Raw genomic sequence first — 26,692 nt, 5'->3', positions numbered from 1 at the left:
GGAATGGAATAGAAAGTGTAAAATGTATCATATACAATTAGACACCCTTGTCTCTATGTATGGATTCAGTTATCATCACTATGCTGATGATTTTCAAATCTACTTATCCAGGTCCAACCTCCCTGCTGACATGCTGCTAGCATCTCCAACAGCCTAGTAGACACATTGAACTGGGATCTCCCATGGATATTTTAAACTAACGCATTCAAAACTAAACTCAATACCCCCCCCCCCAACCCTCTTCTCTTCTTATTTCCTTATTATTGTCAAGGACAACAGCATCCTCCAATCTCTCAGGCTTACAACTTAGGCGTCACCATCAATGCCTCCCTTTCTTTCACTGTCCATACCCCATCTTTCGATTTTAACTTCATACCGTCTCTTGGGTATATCTTCGTCTCTGATACTTTCTCCACTCTAGTGAAGGGCCTCATCACTTCCTGCCTGGACTATTGATGTTGCCTTCTGTTTGCTCTCCCTGTTTCAAATCTCTCCCCACTCCAGTCCATCCTCCCACTCAGCTGTCAAGATCATCTTCCCAAAGGATGAGTCTGACCACATCACTCATGGCACTGCTTACCCACCTATCCACCTCACTAATAAACCCCAATGACTCCCCATCACTTCCAGGATCAAATATAAAATCCTCTCTTTGGCAATCAAAGCTCTTCACATCCTGGTACCCCCTTTCAGTCTTCATACAACTTGTCCCATCCATAGACTCTGCATTCCAGGGATAGTAGTCTGCTTATTCTTCCTTCCACAAGACAAGCCGTCTCCCAACTCTGGGCATTTTCATTGACTGTTCCTCATGCCTGGAATCCTCGCCTTCTTCATCTCTCCCTCCTGGCTTCCCTGGCTTTCTTTGAGTTCCAGCTAAAATCCCATCCTCTATGAGAAGTCTTTCCCAATCCCCCTTAATGCTAAGTGCTTTCCTTCTGTTAATTATCTTCCTTGTTTGTACATTGTTGTTTGCATGCTGTCTCTCTCATCAGACTGGGAGCTCCTTCAGAGCAGGGCTTGTCTTTTGCCATTCTTTGTATTCCCAGCAGTTAGCACAGTGCCTGACACTTATTGCTTATCAACTATTGATTGTTTACTATTCCAAAAAGCAATAATGCTTGATTGGTAAATGATGCCAATGCTTTACTATCCACACTTGTTGTGGGGTCCTGATTGGGGAAAAGCCATTATACAGAGTAAGAAGTGAAAAGTCATTAACTTAAAATCTGTGAAAGGTAGAAGCCCAGACATGGTGACCTGTTAAAAAATCATAACTTAGATACTGTGACTGTTACATGACCAGTATCCAACCTTGAGTGCCTGGACATTTACCCAACAGCACTGGGTAAATGCCTGGATGTCTGGGAGCTGGGTTCAATAGTAAGTATAAACTAAAATATTAGCCAAAACATTAACTAAGCAGAAAACCCTAAAATATCCACCAATCTGAAGTGAAGAACCAGTTCCTTCTCCCTTTGTCTAATTTCTATAATTACCATGGGAATTCTTGGGGTTTTTTTCAGGGATCCACCGAATTGTCCGGTAGCCACCCCAGGTTGTCCCTGTTTGTAAGTATTTATAACGATTGATTAAACTCCTATAATCAATCTGGACCCTCTTGGCCTCTTCCTTTGGCATCAAACTCACCCCACGGTTATGGGGGAGGTACAGGGTTCCCTAGCAGGGGAATTCTGGACCTTACACTTGTATTGGTTTAATGTTTTGTTTTATAAGTTTTGTTTCCTGGAGGTATGTATATTCTGTATTTGCTGGGGCCTATCTCTAAGAATAGTTTGAGAAAATGAATACAACCTGACATCCCCATAAAGTCCAAAACATTTTTATGACAACAGCCATGTTTTTGTTTTTGTTTTCATTCTCCTCAAGGGGAAAAGAACATGGCACAGTGGATAGAGGGCCATCTTTGAAGAACTGGGTTAAGGTCCTACTCCCCAACACATACTGGTTATGAGACCCTGGGCAAATCATTTACCCTCTTGGTGTTCTAGGCAATTCTCTTTGACTGTGAGATGCAAAGAAGATGCCAATCTATAGCGGGTAAGGGAGCTTCCTCTTCTGGGAATTCCCTCTACCAAAGGGATACCAGGGCACTCTCCATTCAATTACTTTTACCTTTCCCACTAATAAAAGAAAGTACTGAACCACATTCTTTCTCCCAGAGTCTGAATTTCTCTCAGACAAGGCTCTTCTTAGAGCAATTATTCAGCTAATCCTTGTTAGGACCAACTATTGTAGTTCAGCCCTTCTCAGAGGATTAGAGAACCATTATTCTGATAAGTAGAGACATTTTTAAATATTCCTTTTTTTTCTACTGTTGCTTCTTCTCAGCAAACTCAGAAAAGGGTTTATAAAGTGACGTAAGCCTGCAATGACCAACTGAACAACCAAAATTGACAACCAAGAGGCCTGACATGCAAAATAATGAAACCATTACAAGATGACAGGAAGACTGACAGTCACTCTCTGAACTATCTAGTCTGTGTGCTTATCACCTAGAAAACAACTGTCATGTTTTCTGTTAACATATTGCATTGCCAAGCTAATGTTGTTTATTTGTTGGGATGATTATAGAAGGTTATTAGATGATTATTAGAACCAAAAAAAAAAGGAAAAGGAAAACAAAATTTTAAAAAATGACCATTCCTGCTACAAATCTTGTGCTGTAATTTTTTTCCCTTGGCTTATTTAGGATCCGCTTGTTATGAAATTCCCTCATTTAAAAAGTGGCATCCCAGCGACTCTAAATGTCGCGCTTTTATAGGGATTCATAGCAAATGCAGTAACTCTCACTCTCTAGAGAGTGAAAACCAAGCCCTTTCTGGATGAGTCGATTTTTACTCCTCTCCACGTTTGAAGAGACATATCACCTCACAATTTTAAGAATGAACAAAGATGTTCAACCCTTCATTATATTTATTACAAATGTAATATAAATAGAAACTCACATTTTATGTCTAAATGCCTTGTACTTTCACAGCTCTAGTAAAATTTTTGAATAAAGTGTCTCTTTATTCTCTAATTAAATTTTAGCTCCTATTTTATTTGACAACATATTACATGTCTTTCCTACTACAAGGCTTAGAGGGGTGGAATCCGTCTATAATAATATTAGCTAACATTTATGTAGTGCTTACGATGTTCCACACACAGGACTAAATACTTTACAATTATTATTTCATTTGATCCTTACAACAACTCTGGGAGGTAAATTATTTTGTGCCTCATTTTACAGTTGGGGAAACTGAGGCAAACAGAGGTTAAGTGATTTACCTAGAGTAGAAAAGCTAGTAAGTGAGGCTGCATTTGAACTCAATTCTTCCTGACTCCAAGCCCAGCATCCTCTACAGTATGGTACCACCTAGCTGCCTAGATAGGCTTTATCTCTCAACTCCATCCTTATGAGGGACTCCTTCAAGATGTAAGGCCTAGGTCGTAGGAGTAGGTCTGGGGCTAGAGACCAGTACAGGAAATTCTAAGATGCAGGAACTCTCTACAAATGCATACCACTATCTCTGCTACTTGCAGACTCTACTGGATAAGTCATTTACATTTCACAGAATCATGGAACCTCAGAGATGGAAGGGACCTCAGCAGACAGCCCCCACCTGTAACACTAATTCTTTCCACAACATCCTTAACCAGAACACTGTGCCTCTTCACAACTCCAGTGGCAGGGAACTCCCCACTTCCTGAGGCGGCCCATTTCAGGATTTATTACAACATATTATTTTCAGTTTCAAGATCTATTATATTCATGTATCTCCCATGTCTCATTAATAACCAATGGTTCTTTAACTTCCAAATATGGAAATTCTAGGGGGCCCTTATTCACCTTCTTGGATGATCATTTATCTCATGATTACATGAAAAATAAAACTACCACTAAAAACCTGCTGGACAAATGTTTGTTTATTCTGTAAACTGAAAGGTTCATTGGGAGTTCCATACTCTAAGGTAGCATCCATTATTTAACACGCTGTCTATAGGTCATAGGTATATGATAGCAATTTATTCTGGTAATGCTGAGAAAGCACTGATAGCCCTGAGAGGCAAGGCTATGTGTAAGTTATCTCAGCAATAATCCCTTTGGAATTGTTTGTTACCAGTAGTTAACAATCAGTTTGATGGTTAATAGCCTTCTGGGAACCAATAATGTCCTAATAAATCCAACATTGTCCCTCAAAATGGTCATTGCTATTGCAGACCATGATTTATAGCAGGACTGGCTTGGGGGAGGGGAAGAGCAGTAAAATGTTTTTAAATGGCTGTGTTAAAGCATAAAGTTGGTTTTGTCTTCCTTAGCAATTTACCAAATGCTTCTATCACCTTCCACAAATTGACAGCTACTCTATTGACATATGTGATGCGGTTTTTAATCCTACTCTAAATAGAAATATAAGCAAATTTTGTATATTTTTATAAATATAGTTATTTTTCAATTGTCCTAGAGTTCAAGTGGCTAATAATTAATAAATCTATATTTTTAGGAGACCACAGTTATTGGATGAAGTGAAAACTAGTGCTGCTTCTTCCAGATTAGTTTCTTAAAACTTACTTCCCCGCAACACCTCCTGTTCTAACTTGTTGAAATTCTGAAAGAAAATAGTAATAATAGAACTGTCTAGGACATTTTAAGTTGTGCCTCATCTAGGGGCAGAAGAAATCTTCCTGGGTTTCCTGTCAGTCCTCAGTTTCTTTAAAAAAAATTAAAAGGAAGTCAAAATAAAAAATAAAGCAGAAACAGATGCTTCTTTAATAACTTAATTTTCCTCAGAAACTAATTCTGAGTGAAAAGATGAAAAAAAAAGAAGGGCAAGAGGGCAAGTGGGGTTATCTAGCATGTGTCAGGAGAATGCTGGGAAGCCCATACATTCTATTTTCAATTATCCAAATTAATGGAGGGGAACATTAGCACAGATAATACAAAACAATGGATAAAGTGCCTGGAGGGGTTCCTAGTCACTGTAACAATAGAGAGACCTTGAGAGACACAATGAGCTAAATTTGCGAGGGATAGAGGAAAATGGGAAAGCAGATTTCAGGGAGAGTTTAAGCATGAATGCCTTAAAATAGTCTTCCTTCTCTTCCCTTTCTTCTTCCTTCTGTCCTCTCCCCTCCCCTATTTTCCTCTTCTCCTTCCTCTCCTCTTCCTGTCCTTCTTTCTTTTTTCCTTCCTTTCTTCCTTCCTTCTTTCCTCCCCTCTACCTCTTTTCCTTCCTACTCCCTGTTTTCCTCTCTCCCTCCCTTCCTCCTTTCCCTTTCCCTTTCCCCTTCCATTCCCTTCCCTTCCATTTCCTTTCCCTTCCCTTTCCTTCCCTTTCCTTTCTTTCATTTCTTCTTTCTTTCCTTCTCTATCTCACCCAAGCCAGAAGTACACCAGCCATTCAAAGGCCTTATCCTATTACTAATCAGCATGAGATCTTTGACCTACTCCATCTCTAACCTGGGTCAGTTTGCATCTCCCTTAGCTTGGGCTCGTCACGTTGGTAACAGACCAGGAGTGGTCACCTGATTGGCTTCTGCCTTGCTGTTGCTCAGAACTCCAGAGCTCAACCCCCTTAGCCTCTCTGGCAGTAGGAAATACAGGTGTTCTCCCATAGGCCCAGCACAAATGGTTTCTTTTCAAATTCTAATCTCACTTTACCAAATATCCAAAGATTTTTGCTAAGACAAATAACATCTTATTGATGGATTGAAACAAACCAACAAATAAAAACTTCGTGTATGAAGAAATGACAAGGATTGCTGCTAAGGTGAAGTTGTTGAGGGTAGATTAGCTAGACATTCAAGGAATTCAACAGTTGATCCAGTTTTCCTCCTTTCAAACTTTCATGCCTCTGCCGGTTGGCTAAGAGAAAATAACTATTTCAAGGTGAATGAGAAAACTGGTAGAGAAAATCTGCTCAAGGCAAACCACAGTTATAATGGAGTAGTTTATCAAGAGTGGCCCTGGACTATAAAGATAAAGGTTGCATGTATCTTATTGTGAATTTATTTAGATAGAATGGATTCTGATTGTTATAAGACATTCACAAAGCAAAGATGGTAGGAGTTCATTATAACTCATTATTACATAGATCCATTGAAACATTTCTTTGAATATGGCCTTCCGTACAAAAGTCTAATCAAATATGGTTACCCTGAAACCTTAGTAATCCCATGCCATGATACCATATTAAAAAAGAATTGGGCTGTATACTTTCAGAAACATTTAAGGGTCAGGTGATGTGTCTTTTCTTATAGTGACATTCAAGGTCATTTTAGATACAAAATACATGTAACTGTATGGAATACCTTTCTAAAGAGAAACATTTCAGTCAGCCTAAAAGAGTCAAGGAATCCAAGATCTGAAGGATTAGGTCTGGAATTACATTAATTAGATTAAATTACTTAATGTGTTTGAACATTGAATCATGAAACATTACTCCTTTCTATTAATTGCCATTCATATATTGAAAGCACAATCATTTCTTAAACACATCCACAGATGTGAGTTTGATTAAGTGATAGAATGGATTTAACCACAGAATGTATTAAAAACATCTATTATCTTTAATAGTTGAATATGAAAGTTAGCCTAGCTAGGGACAGCATTTCCTGCAAAATGGAATACCACAAAGACTAAGTATTTTTCAGGGATGGAGATCTATATGACAGCATTCAAGATTCAAACACTAAAAATAAACTGGAATTTGCTTACAAAGTTAAATGGAAAAATAATAATTGCAGTCATGGCTGTTTGGAATTTGAAATCGTTGTTTCTGTTTTTGTATTTTTTGATTGAATTTATGATTTCATTGGTACAAGGAACTCTTAATAAGGAAACTTGCCTGATCAATGGATATCAGACACCTGCTCTGAAACTTATAGTCCTACTTTCCTCAGGTTAAGTGAGTTTGCTCGAGTCACAAAGCCAGTGTATGTCGGAAGTGGGATTTGAACTCTTGAATCCTTCCTGACTTCTAGGAGAGTCCTCTGCCTCCTACACCAGGCTGTCTCTCATGTTGGTGAAGAGATGATCTTCTGGGTCTAGAACAGGTAGCTGCTATATGTTTGTTCAGGAAAGGAGCTGGTACCCTATGCCTTAGTTAACCCCATTCAGTTGACAAAACGCAGGCAATTGAAAGCTGGTGAATGGGCATTTTCATTTCTAGACAGGGAGGGCAAGGTTTCCTGGGCAAGAGAAAAGCTGCCTTCTAGGACCCTTGTCCTGCCCAGCAGAATTTCTGATGAGACCAGTGAAGCTCAACTCATCTTTTTTTAATTTTGAAGGAGTTGGAGGAAGACACAAAACTGAAAGTAGACACAATGAGGTCACATCGCTTGAAAGTACCTGACCTTTATACTGTAGCCAGCTCTAGAAGAAAGAATCTAGAAAGTTAATGAAATCTTTTTATTCTGTATTCAGTAACAAAAGACAGGGCAGCATTCCCTAGAGGTCTTCTTGTATCTTAAAGATACATGAAGAACCATGTTTATTATGCAGTGGAGAGATGGCTTTTAGGAAGACCACACCATAAAACCCAAGTCAATATTGCACAGTAAAAACAATTATTTTTGTTGGATACTCCAGATAGAGCTGAAGTGGACATGCCCCTTCAGTTCACATTTTCTGAGGTTTTGGAACCAACTGGATCTATTAAACAAAGTGAGGAGTTTAATCAGACAATCTGAAATTTTTTAAACTTTGGAATCTTTGGAAGTAGCTTTTTCTTTTTCCATCATAGTTCCAATGAAACATTAACCCCTCTGCTAATCATTGTAACTGACTGAAATGGAGGTTACCATTTATTTACTGGCTTTGCTACTTATTATTTCTGTGAATTTTGTCAAGTCATCTAAGCACTTTAGACTGATTTCCTTATCTGCAACATCAGAGGGTTATACTAGACTAGAATCTAGTCTTCAGATGATCTCTAAGGTTCTGTCCAGTTCTAAATCCTATGATCTTATTGATGCAGGGGTCTTTACAGGTATGTAAATAGCTCATCAATCTTCATTGTTCTAACTTCTCAATAAATAGCATTTTATAAGTGGGAAAAGTTGATTGAGCTCTGATCTCAATAGCAAAAGAGAGATGAGAGCCCACATTTCTCTACCATTCTCTACCACCATCTCTACCATCTCTACCACACACACACAAACACACATACACATATATACACAAATCTACAAATATGATATATATACACAATACATATACGTATGGATATATGTGCATGTACATATTTATGCATGTATATATGTTTTATATATATGTGTGTGTGTATATATATGTATATATATACACATATATATATATTAATCTTTGGTCTTTCCTAAACAAAAGAAAACCTTTCCTTAATCTATTATTGCCCCTTCAGCTATCATCCTATGACTCTCCTCTCCATTCAGTGTTAAACTACAAAGAAAGTTTATATACACTCTCCTTACTTTCTCACAGTTCAGTTCACTCACTTTTCATTTGCAATCTGGCTTCCTCCCTCTTTATTAAAACCATTCTCTATGATGTATTTTAAATGCCCCTTTCTTAGTCCTCATTCGATTTGACCTTTTTGTGGTATGACATTGCTAATCGTCTCTCCCTGATACTCTCTCTTCCCTTGGCTTCCATGATGCTATCCTGGTTCTCTTCTTTCCCACCTTACCACTCCTCAGTCTATTTTGCCAGGTTCATCTTCCTCCTTCTGATCCTTGAATATCAACATCCCCTAAGAGTCTATCTTCATCTTTACCTCTCTTCTCTCTATATATACTCTTTTGCTGGGCTATCTCATTTATTCTCATGTCTTATTATCACCTTTTTGCAGATTACTCAAAAATCTATACGATCAGTCACAATATTCCCACTGACCTCTAGTCATGCCTTTCCAACTGTCCACTGGACATAACCATACACATGTAGCATTGGAACCTCAAATTCAACTCATCCACAACTATTTTCATCTCTCCTCAAGAACTTTTCTTCCTTCCAACTTCGCTATTTCTATTTTGGATTTGTTCACTTTATGTTATTCACATACCCTCTACCCAGCTTCAGAGCCTCATGGCTTCTAATATGGATCTTAGTTTTCTCTTCTTTGTATTCCCAGCACTTGGCACATATTAGACACTTAGTAAATGTTAGCTGACTGACTAGCTGAACTTCCTGCCTCCATTCTTCCCCCTATCCAATCCATTTTATATTCACCTGACAAAATAATCTTTCCAAGCACAGACCTGCCCATGTCACTGTCCTGTTCAGAAATCTTCAGCATCTTCTTACTGCCTCTAGGATAAAATATGGACTCTTCAGCTTGACACTTAAGGATCTTTGTAATCTGGCTCCAACATGCCTTTAAAGTCTTATTTCATACTGCTCCCCTTTACCAATTCTACATTTTAGCCAAACTGGCCTTTTAGCTGTCCCCTGATTTTTTCCTACTCTTTCCAACTTTTGTGCATTCTTCTAGGTTATCCCTCATGTGCAGAATGTAGCCCATCTACATTCTCACCTATAAGAATCCTTCTTTTCTTTAAAAAAATCAGTTCAGGCACCAGCTCCTCTATAAAATTGCCCTATCACCTCACAGATAAATGTGATTTTTTTCCCCACCTCAGTTTTCGTACCACTTTTAAATCCTTCCTTTGTCCTTTTGATAATTTAATTTCTAACATATTTTTTCTATATCTGTCTTATCCCTCCTTGTAAACATTTTCAGTGCACAGATAATTTTATTTTTCATCTTAGTGATACTCAGGCCTAACCCAGTGTCTCTGACATAGTAGGAACTCAGTAAGTATTTGATGAATTGAATTGGAATTTTATATCTCTATATGTAGATAGATAGATATAACTATACATACATGTGTAAAGATCCTTTTCATGTTCCCAAATCTATTATAAATGGCAAATGGTTTAAAAGTATGTTAGGGTTGAAAAATATGAGCAAAAGATGCGAAATTTTTAAAAATAAAATTCTTGGAATGAATATAGTAGCTAGATATTAAGAAACTAAGTAACAGAAAACAGACATATAATTCACAAACCCTTCAATAATATGAATCAATATCTGGATTCACAAGAAACATGATTTATGTTTACATAGAGCCTTGTGACTTACTTATAAAGTTCTTTCCTCAAAACAACTCTGTGAAGTACATTATCTCTCTTTTAAATATGAGGATACTGTGACTCTGAAAGATTTAGGGATTTACATAAGGTCACACAGCTAATATGCAGCAGAATTTGGACTTGAAGCCAATTCTTTGGTCCCCAAATCCAATTTTGTTCTACTTCACCATGATTTCATGAGTAAAAGGGCACTGCTATAGGATCTGCACTTCAAGTTACTTCTATTCCTTGCTAGCTATTGCATTAGACTTATACTCTAGGTCACACCATAAGTTTTGAGGTCTGCAGATTCTAATTTTTTTTTAATTTTAAAAACTGTAAAATATGTTTGAGAATTTATCAATAAATGCTTCATCTTATATTTTGATTATCTGTTTTTCAATAACCCAAAATTTGTTTAGGCCCTAAGAAATTCCAAGTTGCCTTGCAAGGTTCCTTTTTAGCCTTTTACCATACTGGCCTGTTATAATGAATTGATTTTATTATTGTTGAGGGACAATTATAATTCATTACCTAATCTAAAACCGCATTTGCACAGACTTCTGAAAGGCACCATTTAAAAGTTCCCCCAGGAGGGAGACTGTTTTGAGAAAGGTCTAGGGTCTAGGCTAACCTAAATTTGAAAAAATAAAATTAGAAATGAGAATTTGGATGGGAAGGTGTTAAGGCAGAAGGTAGTCATATCGAATCCATTATTTAGAGAAACTTATGTAAGAAATGAGCTTAGAGTATAGTTTATTAGACATGGTGTTAAAATAAATCATTATATAGTCTATGTCTTTAAAACATATTTTTGAAATATTTTAACATACTTAAGAATTTTTTGGCAAGTACTTCATTCTTTTTTTGGGTTATTCTGACATATTTATAAACATAATTAAGTGCGTTTCAGATTAGAGAATGAATATAATCTTCAATGATTACCAGTTATACCTGTCATGTAAATTCCCTCATTGTTCTGAGTTCGTAGTTTTGGGAAACTTCCTAGGGTAAAGGTGTCAAATCATTGTTATTCCCCTGTTCATAACAGTTATAATACGATTAATTTTAGCGGGTGTTTAAAGTGGGGTTGGGGTATGTGGGAAGGCTCCTCCCTACACATCAACAGCACTAATTTCTAAGGGCTATAGACACTGAGCAAGTAGGACCACAAAGAGTCTGGTTGAGCCAGCAAGCTCACTCTACCTCTTGTCTAGGGTACACCAACCAGCATCGCTCTCCTGCAAGGCTCTTTAGTTAAATGTACTTCCAATCAGAACGTACATGATGTATGCACTTCCACAATGTTATTCCCCTCTACCCCCGAACACACACACATAAACATGTACACATATGTATATAATTCTTCCACTCATGGAACGTAAACTCCTTTAGAGCAGGAACTCCTCATCCCCCAAACGTTTTTCTCTCCCCTTACAATGTTGCTTCACCTGGTTCCTGGGGCAGAATTAAACTTCAGAATTACTGTCCTCATTTCTATGAACTAATCCCTTACTATTTAAATGAGTTCGAGGTCTCTCAAGATCTATTCCTTATGTCATCCACATCATAATCCACATCCCAATTCCATGACATCGCACAGGCTGACATCGCCATCCCTGGAATGCGTTTCTTTTCCTCTGCCTTGCAGAATCTCTAGCTACCTTTACAGCTTAGCTCATGAGCTGCTTCCTACAGGAGATCTTTCTTCAAACAGTCACTGGTGTTCACTCCATTATGTTGTATTGACATAGAGAAACACATACACACACACTCACAAAAAAAAACAGTTCCTGCTCTAAAGGAGTCTACATTCCATGAGTGGAAGAATTATATACTTGTGTGTACATGTTTGTGTGTGTGTGTGTGCATACACACATAGTATATACTAGTATATATATCATATAGATCATACATCGTAACATAATAGAAAATATTAATATAATTAATACAGTAGGATAATTATATATAGATATGATTATATAACATGATGTTATAAAATTAGAATAATATAACACAGGATAATAGAATATGTAAGTTTTATATGACACAAAATACATAAAATGGAAAACATGCATACAGACATACATATACCTGTACCTATATTTCTTCCCCTAATAGAATGTAGACTCCTTCAGAGTTGGGACGGCTTTGAGTTTTTTTGTTTCGTCTTGTTTTTTGTCTTTGTACTTTCAGGGTTTATCACAGTGCCACGCACATAGAAGAATAAATGCTTGGAAAGTCATTGATGCACTGTTTAAGGCTCCATTCCATCTCACAGCTAAAAATTCTCTGCATACTCAGTAATTCCAATTGCTGGAATGTGGTCTCTGCATGAGCTCCTTGAGGACATAGATGACACAGGTTGTATATTGAATCCAACTGGATGGCCACAGAGAGGGACCCTTGACACAACTAACTTATGTGTATGATTTAGAATCAAGTGACAGGATACACATTAACAATGGGACTCTGAACTCCTTTAGAAAGCTTCATGTAACTCAACAATAGAAGTGTCCCCAAGGGCTTAATATCAGAGCCCTTGGAGTAATAGAGGACTGGTTTCTTGTTTTCTTGTCATCACTGTTGCGTAATTTGAATGAATCTCCCTCTAATATGTCAACTGTATCTCAACAATACCTCTCATATCCATCCTTTCTTTCCAGTTCTCTTACTACCATTCCAGTTCATGTCAGGCACTCATCATATCTTGCCTAGAGTAATAGGGTCATAGTTTGCCTTCTTTGCCTCCAGCTTCTCCTTTTTCCAATCCATCCTTCACTAAAATTTAAAAATAACTTTTCTAAACCATAGACCAAGTCTGATTATATTATTCCTCTGCTCAAAAACCTTCAGGATTTTTTATCATTTATAGGTTAAAATACAAACTCCTTAGCCTGACAATCAAGACTATTCACAATCTGGCTTTAACCTACCTATTCCATCTTATTAAATATTACTTTCTTTTATGCACTGTATATTCCTCTGAACTGAGATACTTTTCACTTTCCTGATCTTTTCTTGTTTTCTCCAACTCAGGGCATTTCCTTACCTTTCCATCTATTGACATTTTTCTCTTTCTTCAATGTTCAGCTCAAGTTTTTCCCTTTGTATTTAATCTTCTCTGATTTCTCTAGCTAGAAGTAATCTCTTCCTCTTCAAATTTCACATGTCATTTTAGTAAATGCCTTGGCTTTGAACTAGTTGGGTCTATTGGCTGACTATTAAGGGAAAGCATGCAAGTGGGGACACATGAACTATAGTTTTGAGAATATAGACACACACTCTTTCCCTAGAACCTGAGAGTTAGCAGTGTCAGCTACCCTCCTCTTGGGTGAAGGAGGGCAGTTTAAAAATACCAGTGTAAGTATCTTTGAGGTGGTGTTACACTTCCCTATAGTAAGCCCATGGAGGAAGTAATATAAGAGATATTATCCCCATTTTACAGTTGAAGAAACAACATTTCAAAATGTTATGTGACTTTTGTGGTCAATCAACTAATGTTATGATTCAAAATCATGTCTCCTAAATCCAGTTTCAGTGTACTGAATTTATCTCATTCTACTAGATTAGATGCTCCTTTTGGGCAAACACTATGTCATTTTTCATTTTCATATCTGGAGTGTGGAGCATAGATGTTTTTAATGATTTTTGCTTTAGAATTCATTAGGAGGATTGTTAGAACACTCATACTATACTTTCCCTCATGACTTTAATTTTTTGTATAACTCACAGAAATTTCAGACTAATGATTTTGGTCATTAAGCAAAAATATAAACATACTTAGCCTATCAAAACATTTTCAAGCTGCACTTAATTTTGTTTATAACTGTTGGAATGAAAAATCCAGAGAGTATATTCTTTTATATTTAAATTTAAATTATGGTTCTCTCATATTCATCTTTTTTTTATTTGTGTGGGTAACTCTAAGGGATGAAACAATATCAATTAATATCAGCAACTGCCTTGCAACTTATGATCTTAGAAAGGTTATGTGACTTCCCTAGTATGACACAACTAGGATATGGCAGAGCTATAACTTGAACCCTTCAGGTTTTCCTGACTCTCAGGCTAACTCTCCACCCTCTATATCATGTTACTTCTCATAAGTTAGCTTTAAGATCTATAAATCTTCACATTTACACATTTTATTTTTAATCCAAAAATTAAATTTTTAGACACAAGAAAAGTTAAATAATTTTAGAAATTTCTATCTACCTTTTTGGTGGATTGCAAATTGAGTTTTGCCCTCTTTTGCCCTTACACAGAAATCGCTTAGAATGCATCTAAAAGTTGTGTGATGGCACTGAAGGAACACAATTTCTTTTTTGTATTGCTTCTGAAACTTCAGGAGAAAAGATCCACATGTCTCCCTCTATGGGGATAGTACCCTCAGTTCTTCATTAGCCATTAGCATCTGTCTGGCCCCTCACTCTCCTTCCAGTGTGAATTTAGGGTTTATGCATACTGGGAGCAATTTAAAAGGATCTGTGAAATTAGATGGGGAAAACCGCATTTTTATTTCAATATAATGAATTTCCTTTAAAATTCTATATATTCTATTTTATGCATTTAAAAACATTATTATTCTGAGAACTCCTTAGCTTTCACCAGATTGCTAGAAGGGTCTATTACACACACACAAAAAGGATTAAGAACCCCTGTAATAAACCTTATATACGTTTCAATACTGATCTCACCCCAAATCTCAACTTGGCTTATTAACCCCAGTTAATGGTCTAGATTCTTATCTTCCTTTATCTAGTTTGTGACCAAGAATACACATTTATCTTATTTCATGCTAGGATCTCATGGTCAATGTGTCCTAAGCCCCCAGCTTCTTACCACTTCAAAAAATGACTACAGATCAGCCTGAGTTTTCAGTGATCAGCTGAATTCAGTGATTCTGTCTTGTTATATAAAACTGGTTCTATCTATGACCCTTATATATTGATTATGACTTATGTGTATTAATGTAGTTCTTCCTTTCCGCATGACATCAGCTGAACTGATGTTTAGAGACCTTAACATTATCTGCTTCTTTCTTGACTCTGACACAGAGCTGATTCTTATAGAGGCCAAGTATCCTATCCTGTATTATGGTCCAAGGTCATGCTGTACTTTAACCAGTAAATGGAATTTATTTATATATAAAACAACAACAACAACATGCCATTTCTTGATTACACACAAATGTTTGAAATACCTGGAAAAGACTTAATTTGTCAATATAAGTAGTTTTTCACATATTTTTCAAAACTACCAGCTCTTGCTAAGATTTTCTTATCTAAAGTACCATAAATTCAGTATTAGGGAACTTCAAATATTATAGGATGATAAAAAAGACATCCTTAGCTTGTAGTCAGTTCTGTGTTGGTTAGAGTGTCAATATATTATACTTTGTCCAAATTGCCTCCCAGAAAACAAGGGTAATGTTGGAAAATAAGAAGACTCATTAGAATACCAGATACTGAAGATACTTCTGATTCTTAATTTTTTTCCAAAATTAGCTCCTTTCTTTTCCTTGTGTTCCTCAGACACTACTCTTTTGAACCAGAGAGAGATTAGTCTGGACAAAACTTAATAATCCTGCCCTTGGAGACACTCTTTAGTTCTTAATGGAGTCCAGAGACACACGGCTTTCTTGTCTAATCTCTGCTGAATGACATTTGGAAGCATATTTCTGCCACCACAAAAGGGGCACAGTTTTCTCAGGTATGTAGTCATTTAACATTAATAATATTTTATTATTTCCCCAACTATAAGGGAAAACAAAGCAAAAGAGCCCCCCCATCCCATAATAACAGGATTGTCAATGTTATTTGTTATTTTAATAATTAAGAAGCATTTAATAGAAAATAGCAATTTGTTTACAATACATTTTACACTATCATAGAACACAAAATTGCTCTTTGAAACTTAAAGCAAAGCAAATGTAGGTATAACTTTTAAATATAAATATAATTTGAGTTAAATGAGTCTTCATTTCATAGAATAATCTAAGTGAAAGTGACCGTAGATTTTGGAATTGTCATAAGAGTACATATATCATGTTGCCTGGTACTGAATCACAAGTATGGAAGCAAACCATGAAGAAAAGTATAATGATTTGTTCACTGTTTAATCAGCCTAACTTTGCTCATAAATCTATCAAAATCCATGTTCAGCTGTTTGTTTAAAATGATAAAGTTTGGATTATCATGGAATCACTAGGCATATCCACAAACAATCTGAAGACAGCCTCAGTTTTTGAAATACAATATCACAAGTCAATTCCTATGGAACCTATACCAGACTTTTCACATACTAAACTTCACAGAGGATAGCGTGGCCTATACCTCATATCAACCACTTAAGATTTAATTATCAGTTAGGCTTTAGTGGTTCTAAAATTAAACATTTAATATGAATGATCAGATTATACTTTAAAAATATTAATTTTACTTATAAATCATCTCCTTAGCTAAAGCTATTGTCTTATTGTATGATGGTTATAAATTAATACATAAAAAATACTATAAAAAAATTAATGGTCCCATTACATCCTCAGTAGTCTAGGCAGGAAAAGACACACACACAACACTCACACCTCTTTTTGCATTAAAAATAATAATAAAAAAGAACCAAAAGCCCTATTACATAGTTTCACACATAATTATTTTTAGTTGAGTGAACTATAGTGATAATGGACAGATTCTAATATCATCATCTCCCTGCTACTCACAGGGCTCTGTAAATAGCGGATGAATTTAGGAAGAAATCATTTTTTTTAATTCCTAAAATTCGCTTTAACTTGAGAGTTAAGGCCGATTAGTCTGAGCCTAGGACAGGATGCATATTATAATCTTGGCTCTGCTCTAGTTTTGTTGAGCTACTTTCATTTCTCTGCCTCAGGTCCCTCACCTTTGAGAAAGGGCTAGTTATACTGACCTATGTCACATAGCTGCTATGTAAAGCAACATTGATTAAAGTCAAGTGTACACCCAGCAGACTAATATTTTAGGAAAGAATTTAATGATACATATGAGATCATTTTTTAAAATATGAGGCCCTCCTCTGCCCTATTAAACACATCAATATGGTATCATGTGCTGTTAGCATGGCATATCATAAGAAGAGAATGCTTCTGTATTCAAGTTTGTCACTTACTGCATGTGGGACCTTGGGTAAGTCACTCTCCCAGGGCCTCCATTTTTTCATCTGTAAAATGAACTAGATAACCTCTCAGGTCCCTTCCAGCTCTAAAACCTATTATCCTTATAGTAGACTATTAATGGACCATATTCAATAATTTCACAACCATTTCCCCCTTCAACATCCTTGTTAATATCTTGGGGAGGAAATAACATGAAGATGGTGGGGGGGAATTTGGGTTAAAAAATACAGAACAATTTGTAATCGTGAAGTAGGCTAAGAAGTCTTTGGCAAATTTTAAGGCAAAGTTAAGAAGAATAACCCAATAGGAATGAAAGTCAGAGGACCTTAGATCTGCTACTGATTGACTAGAGGGTGCAAAATGGTGCATACTTACTAAATTTCAGAATAATAGAATTATGGAGACAGCCCTTGGAACTCAAAGGGAATTAGAATCAAAGGGAATTAGAATTAAAGGAAGACTACTTTACACAGTGGATAGCTAACTTTGTGATTCAGTACCCTAACAGGTTGTACAGTTAGAAGATGAAAATATATTCAAGTAATGCAATAGAATTCAAGAATCATGGATCCATAGTAGGCTATGGGAAAACTGTGATGTTTGGGAAGTCCCTAACCTTTTGGTATTAAGGAAAGTAGCTACCATGCTTACTTCTTAAATATCTCTTGGTGCCATGACAAGAAACAAAATTTTTACTTCTATTGGTCTGATGTCTAATACTTACGTTCTTATATTTTCTCATACGTTCTTATGCCTTTGTGTCCTTGAATAAGTTATTTAACATTTCTGTGCTTCAATTCCCCCAAATCAGGGATCACCTTGACTCTTTTATTTAAAAAAAAGATCCCTATTTAATATTACTGTTTTCATAAAAATAGTTGTTATTTAGCATCAGGGGTTTCCACTTCTGGGGAAAAAAGCTTTTATTTACTTAGTCAAATTTTGTAGGGTTTTGAGAAGTATGTGTGATCCTACAATTGCATAATGATTTTTGCCATTTTGAGGGATAGCAAGAGAAAAAGCACATCTATAGGAATATGTATCTGGGAGACATCTGTATATTCTCTCTTCTCTCTCCATTTTCGAACAGACGCCACCCCCGACTGGACATACATACACAATCTGTAATAAGGACTCACCACTACTAGAAGCATCATTCAGATTTAGCAGTCCTCCTCCTAACCCTCTGTAACTATGGTAACTGTAGGTCCCGTTTCCATTGATATACAACACCTCCTGTGTGCTAGAAACAGCTGATGTTGAATAAGTGACCTGGGCCGCCTCTTGTTTATACTGTTTGTCAGCTGAAGCAGACTCGTCCTGAAAAGACAATGTTTCATTATAGGGTGTCAAATCATTGTTATATTTTTCTTGGAACAGGACTTTTCTTATTGTTATCTACATTTCTGCAAGTGTTGCTATTGGGAAGGAAAAAAGGGTATATTCAACCTGAATTCTTGTTTTTGAATGGCCTCCTGCTAGAGAGCCAACAATGTGAAAGATCTATCTGAGAATGGTGACACAGCACTTTATTCCTTCCAGACAGACTTAAAATAACAATAAAAGGAAAAGACAAAAGAACAGTTCTTTCAAATCATCTCTTGAAGTCTTTTTAAAGTGTTGCATTACTACTTGGAGAATTGGCTACAAATCTTTTTGCCCCAGAGACCCTGTCAAGTCCTAGAGAAAACAAAATGACAAAATTGGCAATAAACTTGACATCATTTCTGATCGAGAAACTTAGACTGAGTGAATTTTCCGAATTGCCATGGAAATGCAAAAGGCCCTAATCTATAGGGCATATCTGACTTTATTTGACTCCTGTATGTGGTAGCTTTTTTGCTTCTAACTTGCTTTATGACTGCAGAGACAATATAAAACAAATCACTGGTGAATTCTGATGAGCTTTTTTAGTCATAATCTGAAGAATTTTGCAGCCCATTAACTTTATGGCAAATGTTTAACAGAACAAGCAACTTTAAAACTCATTTTTGTGCCCCCAAATGCTTAGAGAGTAAACATGAAATAATGCAGCTTTGTGAATGCAGAGATACTTGTCACATCAGGAATGACCCCCAATCTTTCACAGGACAAAAGTAGATCCATAGTACATAGTACTGTAGAATTCTGATTGTACTGTTCCTTGATTCTGACCTGTGAAAGAAAGATTATTTCCAGTCTGTCTCTATTACTCTCACCCTGAGATGTCTACCTGGGAACCCAGAGTTGTGGTTGAAGTGAGACACTTTTTAAGTGTACCAAAATGAGATTCTGAAATTAAAAAGGGAAATAGTTCAAAGGCAAATAAATTGCAAAAATGGTTAACTGATAGGATTCAGTCCTTGGCCTTTGAGTTCCATAAAACTGAATTCTCTTCTTAAGGGTTTTAACTTGGAGTCAAAAAGATGGCCAGCTATTAGATTTCAAGGAGTCTATGAATTTGGATTGGACAAAATTACATCCTTATTCTCACAAATTTCTAACTGAAATTTGGCATTTCCTTCAATTATGAATATAGGCGATAAATATTGTTTTGAAATGGGGTCCATAGGTTTCAGCAGACGGCCAACAAGGACCATGACAAAAAAATTAAGATTCCTTGGTTTTGGGGAAGAACGCTTTTAACTGGCAAGGGGAACAGCATGCTCTGAACAAGGAATCCGGGCATCACTGCCTAACAACTCTCAATATTATTATTAGAGGTAGCTGGTAGTACAGTGGATAGAGTGTTGTGCCTAGAATCAGGAAGACCCGAGTTCAAATCCAGCTTCAGATACTTCCTAGCTGTGTGACCCTGCGCAAATCACTTAACCCTTGTTTGTTCCAGTTTCCTCAATTAAAAAATGAGGATATAATAGCACCCAGGGTTGTTATGAGGATCAAATGAGATAATGTTTGTAAAAGTGTTTAGCACAGTGCTTGGCACAGCGTAGGTGCTATAAAAATGCTTATTCCTTTCCTCATCCAGTGTTGAGATTAGATCTTTAATGGAGAACTCAAGCTCTATTTTAGTTCCCAGTTCCAAGGTAGTTCCCAGTTACCATATCTCTGTTGAGGTAGCCTTGAGATTTTCATTGTCTAAAGAAAATGCAGAGTGGCACAGAGGATAGAGAGCCAGAGCTGGAAACAAGGGCTCTTTGTTCAAGTCTTAGCTCTGATACTTAATGGTTGTCTGTTCATGGTCAAATCACTCTATTTTACTAAGCCTTATTTTTCTTATCTTTCAAAACTGGTATCATCATAAACCTTACATCACAGAGTTGTTATGGGGAAAGTGTTTTATAAATGGAGAGAACATTAAACTTGGGAGTCAGTACATTAGTTCATGTCCTGATTCTTCCTATTTTGATGACCCTAAGTAAGTCAGCTGACCTCTATGTTCCTGTTTCTTTAAAATGAGAGGGTTAGGCTCCATGGCCTCTAATATCTCTTCCAAATCTATAATTCTCTGATTCATTGAATTTAATGGGGCAGATCAGAGGCTCTATTTGAAAAAAATATGTTTCTGTTAGAAATAAGGAGACACGTGATGCATACTCTACATTTCATTTCCTTGATGTGCTATGCTCTTATTGATGGTAGAGAGAGTGGTGCAATCTAAGGAGCTGCACAATTATGTTCCTGGGAGTGCTGAGTTCCTGGTTAGATTTCCTATGGTAAATAGACCTGAGTTGAGGATTCAGACTGAAAGCAGTTCAATTTTAAAACCAGTGAAAACTGCTACAGCTGGCATGAACGACACAGAAACGCAGCATCCGCTGGCAGCTATAATCAACTGGATTATAAATGATAGCTTTACCTGCCATGATGGCAATAAACCTGGCCAACCAGATGGGCTGCTACCCCATATGTCACCTGACACAATAGCTTAATGTCAATTTCTAGAATCAAATACTGGAAGAGAGTATGGGGAAGATGTTGACAGGCCTTCCTCACTTTATTCTGCTCCTCTGTGAAGCTGTTTTGGACTATTTTCACAATAAAAGAGATATCCACAGAGGACCAGCTCGGTCCATGCATATGATCTCCATTTCCTATGCCACTACAGCCAAGTAGCCAATGAGCCCTTGAAGAGAAATCTGAGTGGGACGCATTTCAAAGCAATTCTAAGGTCAAAAAGGACTGCTCATGAACAACATCTTCATCTTTGAGGGTAGGCCTACAGCTATAAGATCTTTTTAAACAATGACCATTTATGATAGGGAACTGTCTACTCTCTGGAAATACATCAGAACCATTTCTTTTGGTTGGGAAAAGAAAGCAAGTCATACTCATAAAATGTATTCACTGGAGGAATGTCTACCTAATGAGTTAAAATGTAGGCTGGATTTTCACCAGTAAACATTCTCTTGAATTCTTTGTATAGCAGAATTAATCTCTGATATTAAGTTTGTTATGATTTTTTTTTGAGATTTGCCTGTGGCCTTTTATTATTAAGTATTGCTCCAAACACAACAGTAACAACACTGAACAGTCAGATAATTAATATCATTAATAACCAAAACAGGCCTTGTAGGCATTCATTTGCATTCAAACACAGATTTGCATTATTGATGTTACTGGAAGCAGTTAAAGTCCACTATATGTTCCATTATACACCATATGAAAATTCTAACAAAGAAAGAAGCTGTCATGTCCCTTAGCCAGAGCTTTAATATAAATTTAATTTATTTTTATCTTAGAAGATCATTATTACCAGTTACAGAGGAGAATCACTTTTTTCTCCTTTAATGACAGAAAAAAAATTAATATCCCTTGGAGTAAAGTTTTAGCTTGGCCAGCAAGTTTCAACAATCATTAGTTTTCAATGTTCCCTGACCTGATATATTTGTTTCTTGAATTGGTGTGAAGATTATTTTCAAAAGAGGTTGACATTGTAACTTATGGATACAAACTTCAAGGCTCACCAGTGCAGTGACTTTTCATTTATCTGAACAGAACACACACACACACACACACACACACAACATGAACCCCTATCTCTTTCTGATTCAATTTTTGTACCATGAAAAATAAAGAGTAGTCATAAAAAAGACAAAAATATGAATGATGCTGGCCACCAAGACACAATCAACTGGAAAACACACTGAATGTTTCTGTTTAGAAGGATCATTGACTAAAAAAGACATGACAGACTAAATAAACTTAAGGTGACTTCTATAGTTATGTTTTAGATGAACTGCTCAATACCATTTTGGGATATGTCAAAGGAAAAAAAGTGTCTCCTATTAAAGCACGCGTGAAGAAGTATAATAGCATGGGTGATTCTTTATAGCAGGGGTCTGGCTGAGAATGGGTTGGGTTGGTCCAGGATACTCCGCTGCTCTCACTGTTCTCTACTCAGCTAAGAGGCAGTGCCCAGAGGGGGAGTAAATTGGCTTGGTAGTCCAGCTTTGGCTCCCAAGCCGCATATTGTCATTTTCTATATTATAATACATTCCTCAGAAATCTCCAAAGAAGCAGTGTTATACAGAAAAGAATCTCATTCACTCCATTCTGACCTTTCAAGAAATGTTTTTTCTTGTTTCTGTTTTTAAATCAAAGTATGACAAATATTCCACAAGTATTGCCTCTTGATAACGTTAGCTGCTTCATCACTCATTTATCTTCTATTTCATCTTTTACTATAGTGTTTAGCACATTGCACATAGTAAGGACTCAATAAATGCTCCCTCCCTCTCTTTCTCCCTCCCTCCTTCCTTCATTCCTTCCTCTCTTCCTCCCTCCCTCCTTCCTTTCTTCTTTCTGTCCTTCTTCTTATATGTTCTTCATCTCGTCATTAATTTCATTCTACCTACAAAGAACAATGAAAAACTGCAAGTTCTATATCAAAGCACAAACATATTTCATATCTTCACTGCACTGTCTTTATGAGTCTAAACTTGGGTAGGTTTGGAGTGGAGTCATTTACAATATAAACTTCCATATACCGTTATGGAGACATATGATTGCTATTTTAAAATCATAATTTGACCCAATCCCTGGAACCTAAGTAAGGAAACAAAGTACATTTATATTGTGATTTACTAGTATAAGGCATTTCACATATCTTATATTATTGATCTTGATAAGCATCTGGTGAGGTAAGTGGTATAAATATTACTATCTTCATTTTACAGATGAGGAAACTGAGGCTCCAAGAAATTGTGATTTGCCAAAAATTACACAGTTTGTACATGCAGAGTCAGGACTCAAATCTAGCTCCTCTGACTCCTCAGGGCTTTTTCTACATATTAGCACTGTTCCTATTGGATAGGTGTGGTGATTAACTGTGGAAGACAAGAAGACTACTGGGCAACCAAAACACTAAATGGATATCTTCTACCATCCCCCTCCCCCCACCCCCAAATACTGTTTTTGTTTAGTTTTCTCATGCAATTGGGAAATGAAACACAAGCTAAAATTAACTCTAGCCAATGCAAAGACAGAGAAAAATAGGCTTGTCTCCCCCCACAACCACTTTTATTTAATGTATAATATAGTATGCATATATATACAGCAATATTCATCTTGGGCTAATACTAGAAATTTTCCGAACTGTTTTAATTGAGGGGTGTTGGCAAATAAAACTTAGGAAGGTGTTAGGTTTTTTTGTTGACAGGCTACACTTCAAAAATGACATAATTAAGCAGAAGTCTCAGGATTTTTACATAAGCATATGTTGCAAACAATTTTTTCCTTGGCAAGAACTAGTGGGCTCTTGTAGTACCTACTATAATCCTTCTCTTAGTCAACTTTCCTTAACATTTACTTACATTTAGCATTATTTAGTATATTCTAATTTGAAAGCTGCTTCTATTTGATGGTTACCTAGCAGATTAGATACTTAGAGAGTAGACATCACAACACAGGAAGAACAGTCATAGAAATGTCTGGTACTTTTCAGAAGACAAAAAAAGAATCGGCAAAGGAGACAGGAATAAAAGTCTTGGCTTCAGGTATCTATTCACAAATGCACAAAATAACAGCAATTAAGGTGAACTACAGATCCTATTACAAGGAGATAAATGTCAAAGGACTTCATGCATCATTGAGATGGGTGGGGTGTGACCCATGATGGCAACACTGATCTGGTAGAGTATGTCAGATTCAAAAAGAACAGGAGAGAGGAAAAATAGATGGGGATAGAGTAGCATTGAGTATCAAAAACATAGTAACAGGAGGAAATCGAAGAGCCATAGTGGGGAAGCATGGTAGAAACTATTTAAATGAAGAAAATGGAAGTGAAGAAACAGAAGCGATATTGTCATGTGAGTATACTATAGACTACCTAGATAGAAAGAGATGAAATATTTGAGGAATCCAGGAAACATGCCTAGTATGGAGGCATGATGTAGTAGTACTTGGGGAAGCTAAATTATCCCAACATCTGCCAGAATCTTCTGTCTGCCCAAAGCACAACAGCTAATGAATTCTTGACTTGCTTTAATGAAAATTTTATCGGTCAACAGAGAGGGAGTGATGAAGGGAAGTGCTAGTCTACACTACAGTATACCTGAGAAGGAGAAACTGATTGTTAAAGTAGAAATGAGACTCTTAGAGGGAAATGAGCACTCCATCTTAGAATCAGTGACAGGAAATGTGAAGAAGGAAAGGCTTAATTTGACAGTCATCTTTGATTTTAGGAGATAAACATGAAAGTCTTTAGGGAAAGGGTAGGTCAGATTCTGTGAACTCAGAGGTCAGCCTAATGGGGATAGAAACCTACCAAGAAACAAATAATGAAAATGCAAAAAAGAAAAAAATACTACAAACCCAATTCTACTAAGGGGATAAAAAAGGGGAGTTGATTAAAAATATGGATATGGATACATAAGAAATTCATCGGCCAATTTAGGTTTTTAATTGCAAAATAAGATGACTATTAAAACATTGCAGAGCTCTATAAGAATAATTATAGCTCACATCTATCTAGTACTTTAAGGTTTGCAAAGAACTTTATTTATTTTATCTCATCTGGTTCTCACAACAATCCAGTGAGGTAGGTTTCGTTATTGTTCTTGCTTTACGAAGTGGAAAGTGAGACTCAGAAAGATTACTTGCCTGGGTTTCACACAGGACATAGGTAACTGAAGCAGGAATACAGGTCTCCTTGCCTCTAGCCTCAAAACCTTATTGTCTATGCTAGCTGAGGCTTGTGAGGAAAGTTAAGGTCAACAAAAATATTTTTTAAAAGTTAAAATAAATTTTTTTAACACTAGAACTGTGATCCCATTGCTATAAGGAACTCCTAGTGAGGAACTTTATCAACTTCTTTGCAACTTATATTCTTAGAATGGCAGGAAATTCTTAAAATTGGTTTACAAGGTTGTTGTGGAGATAAAATAACATGATATATGAAAAGCTCTTTGCAAACTTTAAAAATATATATAAATTATATATATACACATAAATATATATAAAAATTATATGTAAATATGTAATGTTATATATGTTAAATATATATTTAACACCTAAAATTAATCTAAATGTATAATACAATGTTAAATATGTAGTATTTAATGTTAATTAACTAAATATTAATTTATGTATAATAAAATATTAACTATATAATGTTATACATAAATCTATAATGTCAGTTATCCTTATTAGAGCTAAAGGTTCATATAGTGCAGGGGAAATAGGTCCAAATCAGGTCTAGCATGGCTGGGAGTCCTGCTCAGGGTGAGGACTAGAGAGAGGGGATTAATTAACTGTTGTTTTGCTTCTGTCTTCTCTGCCAAGGAAAATTATCATATTCCTGAAAATGAGAGACTATAAAAGGTTAACAGGGAGCTGAATCTCAAAAATAAGGACGTACAGAGTACATTGTCGATCACAAAAAACTCAAATCACTTGACCTGGGAGAGCTGTATTCCAGTACTCAGAAAGAACTGGCAGACGTGGTGGTAAAAACACTGTCAGTGATGTCTGAAAGATTACGGAAAATGGGAGAGGCACCTGTGGGTGGGGAGGGAATAAACATTTGTCTAGTACTAGGAGGCACTTAATGTTTATTGATTGACTATTATGTGCCAGGCACACTGCTGAGTATTTCACAAATATTATCTCATTTGATCCTCACAAAAACCCTGTGAAGTATGTATTATTATTATTGTCATTTTATAGTTGAGGAAACTGAGACAGACAGAGATTAAGTAACTTGCCTAGGGTAATGCAGCAGTGTCTAAGGCTGTATTTGAGCTCAGGTCTTCCTGACTCCAGGTCCAGTGTTCTAATCACTGCACCACTGAACTGACTTCTGCAAGACTGTAGCAGGGGGGAATATGAAATTTTCAAAAAAGGGAAGGGAATAGAACTTAAAAAGTATAGGCCAATGATACTGACTTCAATTGCTGGTGAACTTCTAGGACATTTTATTAGAGAGATAGTTTGTGAGTTATTTAGAAGGGGAAATGGTGATGATTAAAAATGAGCAT

General features: G+C 36.4%; 1 protein-coding gene across 4 annotated transcripts in view; it reads right to left on the bottom strand.

The window, feature by feature from the left end:
- LOC114031875 (nucleolar protein 4) overlaps positions 1-26,692 on the bottom strand; it is a 427,691-nt gene that overhangs the window by 5,003 nt on the left and 395,996 nt on the right. For all 4 annotated transcript variants that reach the window (XM_027847060.1, XM_027847059.1, XM_027847061.1 and 1 more), the window contains one exon: positions 18,413-18,593. In XM_027847060.1, coding sequence (XP_027702861.1) covers positions 18,413-18,593 — 181 coding nt within the window. The remainder of the gene's footprint in view (positions 1-18,412; positions 18,594-26,692) is intronic.

This window comes from Vombatus ursinus, unplaced genomic scaffold (assembly GCF_900497805.2).
Source record: "Vombatus ursinus unplaced genomic scaffold, bare-nosed wombat genome assembly UNPS02015255.1, whole genome shotgun sequence".
Classification (NCBI taxonomy): domain Eukaryota; kingdom Metazoa; phylum Chordata; class Mammalia; order Diprotodontia; family Vombatidae; genus Vombatus; species Vombatus ursinus.
This window is presented reverse-complemented; position numbering and strand designations above follow the sequence as displayed.